Source organism: Otolemur garnettii, unplaced genomic scaffold (assembly GCF_000181295.1).
Source record: "Otolemur garnettii isolate 467f Iridium unplaced genomic scaffold, OtoGar3 scaffold00011, whole genome shotgun sequence".
NCBI classification, from domain to species: domain Eukaryota; kingdom Metazoa; phylum Chordata; class Mammalia; order Primates; family Galagidae; genus Otolemur; species Otolemur garnettii.
In genome coordinates, this window is record NW_003852406.1 from 17,564,693 (window position 1) to 17,571,751 (window position 7,059).

Consider the following 7,059-nt stretch of genomic DNA (forward strand, 5'->3'; position numbering starts at 1 on the left):
CCATCATTGTTGTTTGGTGGGCCCAGGCTGGATTCGAACCCACCACCTTAGGTGTATGTGGCTGGCGCCTTAGCCACTTGAGCCACAGGCGCCGAGCCTACATTAATATTCTTAAAAGGAATATGTTATTTATTTTATTCTATAGACTAGGTTAAGAGTTACTAATAAGTTTTTTCTGTAAGGGTCAGGATAGCAAATATTTTCACCTTTATGAACCATATTGTCTCAGCCCCAACCACTCTGCAATTGTAGCAGGAAAGCAAACACCAATGATATGTATACAAACAGATGTGACCAGAGATGATACATAGAGTTACTGTTTGGTGCCCTCTGATTTTTCTTTTTCCTTTTCCTTTTTTTTTTTTTTTGGAGACAAAGTCTCACTCTGTTGCCCTGGCATCATCATAGCTCACAGCAACTTCAAATTCTTGGGCTCAAGTGACGCTTTTGCCTCAGCCTCCCCAGTATCTGGGACTACAAGCTCCAATGCCGAGCTAGTCTTTCTATTTTTAGTAGAGATGGGTCTCAATCTTGCTCAGGCTGACCTTGAACTCCTGAGCTCAATCAATCCGCCTATCTCTACCTCCAGAGTGCTAGGATCAAAGGCATGAGCCATCATCTCTAATCCCTGACTTTTCTCCCATAAATCTAAAAAAGGCCAGGCACTACACTACCTATAATCCTATCACTCTGGGAGGCCTAGGTAGGTGGATCTCTTGAGCTCAGAAGTTTGAGACCAGAACAAAAGTGAGACTCCATCTCTATTAAGATAGAAAAAAATTAGCCAGACCCTGTGGTGGGTGCCTGTAATCCCAGCTACTCAGGAGGCTGAGGTAGGGGAATTGCTTGAACCCAGGAGTTTGAGGTTGCTATGAGCTAGGCTGATGGCAGGGGGGCAATCTAGCCTGGGTGACAAAATGAGACTGGATCTTAAAAAAAGAAAAATCTAAGCATGGTATAGTGGCTCAGGCCTATAATCCTAGCACTTTGGGAAGCTAAGGGGTGGATTGCTTACCGTCAGGAGTTTTAGACCAGACTGAGAAAGAGACCCTTGCTCTACTAAAAATAGAAAAACTAGCCAGGTGTTGTGGCAGGTGCCTATAGTCCCAGCTACTTAGGAGGCTGAGGCAGGAGGATCGCTTGAGCCCAAGAGTTTGAGGTTGCTGTGAGCTATGACACCACCGCATTCTACCCAGGCCAACTGAGTTAGACTCTGTCTTTAAAAAAAAGAAAAATTAAGTCCCTCAAACAACTCAAATGCAATGTCAGTAATATAGCTCCAATTTTCTGACACGGTTGTGCGCACTGTTAGAACTAGTTTCTTTAGTTATTATCCTAGGTCACCCATTCTAGTGCTACTAAGTACAAAAGTGAATCCACCAAACTCTTCAGGAAAGATTCAAGAAAGTGGAACCAAATTCTCCCATCTGTATATACACTGACAAAGAACACAAAAAAAAGATTGAAGGTGTAAGACCATCCCAGTCCCTAATCCATACACTGTAAACATTTTGTTTAACACTAAGTTTGAAAACTAATAAAATCTCCAAATGGGGAGGTCACAGAAGTTCAGGCCTTATAATTCTAGCATTCTGGGAGGCCCAGGAAGGTAGATTGCTTGAGCTAAGGAGTCAGAAACCAACCTGAGCAAGAGCAAGACCCCATATCTATTAAAAATAGATAAATTAGGCCAGGTATGGTAGCTCACGCCTATAATCCTAGCACCTGGGAGGTCGAAGTAGGTGGACTGCCTGAGCTCAGAGGTTCAAGACCAACGTGAGCCAGAGCGAGACCTCATCTCTATAAATACCCAGGCATTGTGGCAGGTGCCTGTAGTCCCAGCTACTTGGGAGGCAGAGGCAGGAGAATTGCTTGAGCTCAGGAGTTGAAGGTTGCTGTGAGCTGTGACACCATGGCACTCTATCCAGGGTGACAGCTTGAGGCTCTGTCTCAAAAATAAATAAATAAGTAAAGAAACAAAAATGCTTGAAGAAAATTATCCTGAAGACTTTCAGAGAAGGCTGGGCATTGTGGGTCATACCTGTAATCCTAGCATTATGGAAGGCTAAGGAGTGAGGACCCCTTGAGCTTAGGAGTTTGAGACCAGCCTAAGCAAGAGTAAGACTCCAACTCTACTAAAAACAGAAAAACTACCTGGGCATTGTTGTGGTGGGCACCAGTAGTCCCAGCTACTTGGGAGGCTGACAAAAGAGGATTGCTAGAGCCCAAGAGTTTGAGGTTGCTATAAGCTGTGACACCACAGCACTCTACTGAGAATGAGGGAGTGAGACTATCTCAAAAACAAATAAATAAATAAATAAAACAAAAAAGACTTTCAGAGAAATAAAAATTATGAACATAATCCTCATCAAATCTACTTAAATAAGAAAAAATTTACAGACATAAGACTACTGTGATTTGTTGCTGTCATTAATAATGGAAGGAAAAGCTATATTTCAGGTAGAGATTAGTGAAAATAAAAGTTCACAGACTCTCTGAATTCTATCCATGGACCCACAGGCCCCCAGGGGGCCTGTGAAGGTCAGGTGAAGAACCTCTGAAAGCCAAGAAAAGGAAGTATTTTTGTATAAGATATTTCACAAGATTAGTTGGCAACAACTATACAAGACAGTTAAACTATTTAGAAAACTTTATTTGTTTAATAAATAAAGTTTTACAAATAAAAACTTTATACAAATAAAGTTTTCTGAGTTTCAGAACAACTGTTTTTAAAAAGAAATATTAGAATAAGGTATATCCACGTTAGGGTTATTAAGAATCAGGAGAATATGGCTCAGCACCTGTAGCACAATGGTTACGGCACCAGCCACACACACCAAGGGTGGCGAGTTTGAATCTGGCCCGGACCAAGTAAACAACTGCAACAACAAAAAAGAATAGCCGGGCTGTGTGGCAGGCGCCTGTAGTCCCAGCTACTTGGGAGGCTGAGGTAAGAGAAATCTCTTAAGCCCCAAAATTTGAGGTTGATGTGAGCTGTGATGCCACAGCACTCTACCAAGGGCAACATAGGGAGACTCTGTCTCAAAAAAAAAAAAAAAAAAAAAAGAATCTAAGAATCAGGAGAATAATTAATTCAACTGTTATTTGTTTAGCAGATCCAGGCCGGATTCGAACCCATTAGCCCTGGTGTACATGGCTGACGCCTTGCACCTTAACCACTGAGCTATGGATGCTGAGCCTAATTCAATTTTTAAATACTTGACTTCTTATACTCAGTTTTGAACTAAACATTGTTCAAAAGTATAATTTAGCTTAAAAGATAAACCATTCTACATTTTCAAAATAGAGTGAAAAAACTAATTAAAAATGATCTATTTTAGTGACAATATTTAGGTGTGTAACAGTTGATGAATGGTAAATCAAGTTAAATGCTCACTTAAACACTTGGCCTCCCACACAAATTAGAAAAAGAATTTCAACAAAAACACAAACATCCCCCAAAAGTGAAATGTTTCCTCATTACAAGAGGCTGATTAAAAAGGGGGGGGGCGGTGCCTGTGGCTCAAAGGAGTAGGGTGCCTGGCCCCATATGCCAGAGATGGCGGGTTCAAACCCAGTCCCAGCCAAAAACTGCAAAAAAAAAAAAAAAGAAATGCTGATTAAAAAATGTTTTGCCAAGGGCCAGGCACAGTGGCTTATGCCTGTAATCCTAGCATTCTGGGAGGCTGAGGTGGGTCGGCTGCTTGAGCTCAGGAGTTCGAGGTTGATATCAGCTATGATGCCAGGGCACGCTACCCAAGGCAACAGAGTGAAACTCCTCTCTCTCCAAAAAAAAAAAAAAAAGAAGAAGAAGAAGTAAATAGCACTTTAGAGCAGCTCTGAAATCACCCCTTATATTCTTCATACTCACTATACAGAAAACTTAATTTTTAAGAAAAGTATTTGATAAAATTCTTAATTCTACTGTTTATAAATAAGAATAATAAACTTCTAGCCTAAGTTCAATTCTGATTTTTCTCTTTTCCCTTCTCTTCTTTTTTCAATGCATCTTAAATAAAAATAAGCCTCCTTCCTGTCATTAAGTCCTTAAAGAAAATATCTCTATAGTACTGTATATCTATGCATAAGTTGTACTGTAGAAGATAAATATTTTCAGCGCTCAATCTTAGCTGGGTGATAAAAAAATATTCACATTTCATATAAGTAAAGCTTAAAAATCTTGAATGTGAAAATCATGTACTATTTCATTGTCATGTAAGATATCAAATTACACAATGATGCTGGGTTCTATCTCATATTTGAAGCTTAATTTACTCCTTTACAGTGAAAATGATAGTTCTCTAGCTCTAAAAATCCTTTGTAAACATTATTTTTTCCTATTAAAGTCTGCCCCTTTGCAAACATTAAAATTGATATGCAAATAAATAATAATAATTTTTTTTTTTGAGACAGAGCCCCAAGCTATCCCCCTGGGTACAGTGCCATGGCATCACAGCTCACAGCAACCTCCAACTCCTGGGCTCAAGCAAGTCTCCTGCCTCAGCCTCCCAAGTAGCTGGGACCACAGGCGCCCACTACAACACCCAGCTATTTTTTGGTTGTAGCAGTCATTGTTGTTTGGCGGGCCTAGGCTGGATTCAAACCCGCCACCTTGGGTGTATGTGGCAGGTGCCTTAGCCACTTGAGCCACAGGTGCCAAGCCAATAATAATTCTCAAACCGTTAATTTGTGTTGATTTACCCAATCATAAATGTATTTCAATTTTAAAAGGTTATTTTGAGAAAAAGAAAAACTGCTTATCTCCTATGATTCATAAAGTTTTCAGGGACTTTTGGCTAGAACAGATCAAGAACCTTCTCAAAAAAGCCTTCCCTACCCAAAGAGCACACTAGAAACTACATTATTCTTTTCTGCTTCACTAGATTTAAACATTAAGGCAAGGACTTATTTACCACTCTAGCTCTAGCACCAAAACTGGCATATGGTGGGCCCTCAACAAATATATGTCAAATAAATGGATTAAAAATCTGTCACTTACTTGGCTGGGTGTGGTAGCTCATGCCTGTAATCCTAGCACTCTGGGAGGCTGAGGCAGGAGGACTGCTTGAGCTCAGGAGTTCAAGACCAGCCTGAGCAAGAGCATGAGCAATACCCTGTCTCTTCTAAAAACAGAAAAAAATGAGTCCAGCCTTGTGGCAGATGCCTATCTTCAAAACTACTTGGGAGGCTGAGGCAAGAGAATCACTAAGCCCAAGAGTTTGAGGTTGCTGTGAGCTAAGACAGCACAGCACTCTACCGAGGATGTCCAGGTGAGACTCCGTCCCACCCCTCTCCAAAAAAATCTTGTCACTTCATAGTGTCCGCAAACCAAATTCGTGGAGTCAAGGCATTTACTTCTTCAGGTTTAACAATGTTTTAGATTAAATTTACTCCCTTACATTTATCATTTTACAAAATGCTTCTGCCCACATTACCTCATTTAATCCCCCACAGTAGTAATTAGCTGTTAGGTTATACACTGAGTAAAGAATAACGATTTTATAATTAACCTAAAAGTTAGTAAGAGGGAGCTTTATTATTTATGTAAGGATCATAAGCTGAAAAGCCAAAATAAAACAAACTTGTCCAGAAGTTAGTGATTAAAACAACATCTAGTCTCCTAGTCTGATCTGCTATTCATAGATTTGGGGAAGAGAAAAATGGTTTCCTTTCCGGAATCTCTTGGCTGGGGTGTCACTGGTTTCACAGTTCCTGATAAACAGCAAAGGTAAACATGCGCCACTCTTAAGAAATCATCTCCAAATGTCAACTTGGGAAAGCCAGTAAACCACTGCTGATACACCCAAGTACTTCAAAAAGAACTACGGGAGTTTCCCCAGTCTCCTCGTCTGCTTTCCAGCGAAGCCCCCGAAGTTTTCCCGGCTCCGGGAAGTTCTGTGAGCCCTGTTTGTGTCCTAGAGACAGCGGCCGCACAATGACAGTGACACCTCGGGTCTTGCGCGGCTTGCGTCTCGGACCGCTGGCTGAGTTCCCTGAGATAGTGGGGACCCCAACAGTGACAGTCCCCCCCGCCCCGCCCGCCAGCTTCCCCGACAGGCCGACAAGGAATCCAGTTTGGTTACGGAGAACCTCGGCCGTGGCAGGCGGCGGTCCCCGGCAGGGCTGAGTAGCATCTGGTGACAATTTTTATTGAAAAGGACATTTTGTGCCTCTTTCTGAGTTTCTGCGAAGTGGCCACATTCCAGCCCCAAAGTCAGGAGGCCTGAAAGCGAGCTCAAGGTGTTTACTTCAAATTTTAGGCACAACTGCTCCAAAGGCTGGCAGAACCCCATCCCAGCGGGAAGACGGGGAAGGAGGGTGCTGAGGGGAGCGCCGCGCATTCCCCCACACCCCTTCCATGGGATAGGCCTCGTGCCCTCCCCAGGGTCCCCCCGATCGGCCGGTCCACTCTCCCAGGGCTGAGGGCCCAGGAGTGGGGCTATTTTGTTACCTCTGTGCGCGGAGGCGAATGAGGAGGTAATGAGCCGAGCGGCCGCCGCACCGCAAGTACAAGCGCCGCAGCTGGACATCTCCGCGGGGCCTAGGCCGGGGCTTCGCCCCCCGAAGATCTTGACGTTTCAGCAGCCCGACTCCTACTCGCAATAAGTGCTTTCTTGATTCCGAAGCCTCCCGCTGGCCCTAAGCCGAGAGCAGAGTTCACTAGCCAGGCCTTCGCGCTCTTCGTGCCCTACCGCTGTCTACTCTCTAGAACAGACTCTTAACCCCACTCCCTTCCCCTCCTTCTCCTCCTCCTCCCCCCCCCACCCCCCTCCTACCGGGCCCGGGGAGCCTGCGCGCGCCTGCGTCCTAGGCCCGGGAGGGGGCGTGGGCACGCGCCGCGTGTGCATGCGTAGACACCAACGAGAAGCAAGAGGTGGTGGGTGGTGACTTGGGCACCAATGAGAGAGCTACGGCAAGCGGCTAGGCCCAACTAGGACGACTACAGGTCCCGACTCGCAATTTTTCCGGAAGCACTTTTTTTGTAGCTGAAAGGTTAGCTGTGGACGCGGAGCGATGCATGCTGGGAGTTGTAGTCCCAAACCGTCATAGTTAAGGTAT

General features: G+C 44.0%; 1 protein-coding gene across 1 annotated transcript in view; it reads right to left on the bottom strand.

Moving 5' to 3' along the window:
• Positions 1 to 6,735, bottom strand: part of CLPX (caseinolytic mitochondrial matrix peptidase chaperone subunit) — a 36,404-nt gene extending 29,669 nt beyond the window's left edge. The window contains exon 1 of the mRNA XM_012801803.2: positions 6,452 to 6,735. Coding sequence (XP_012657257.1) covers positions 6,452 to 6,530 — 79 coding nt within the window. The 5' untranslated portion in view covers positions 6,531 to 6,735. The remainder of the gene's footprint in view (positions 1 to 6,451) is intronic.
• Between the last annotated feature and the right edge of the window lie 324 nt (positions 6,736 to 7,059).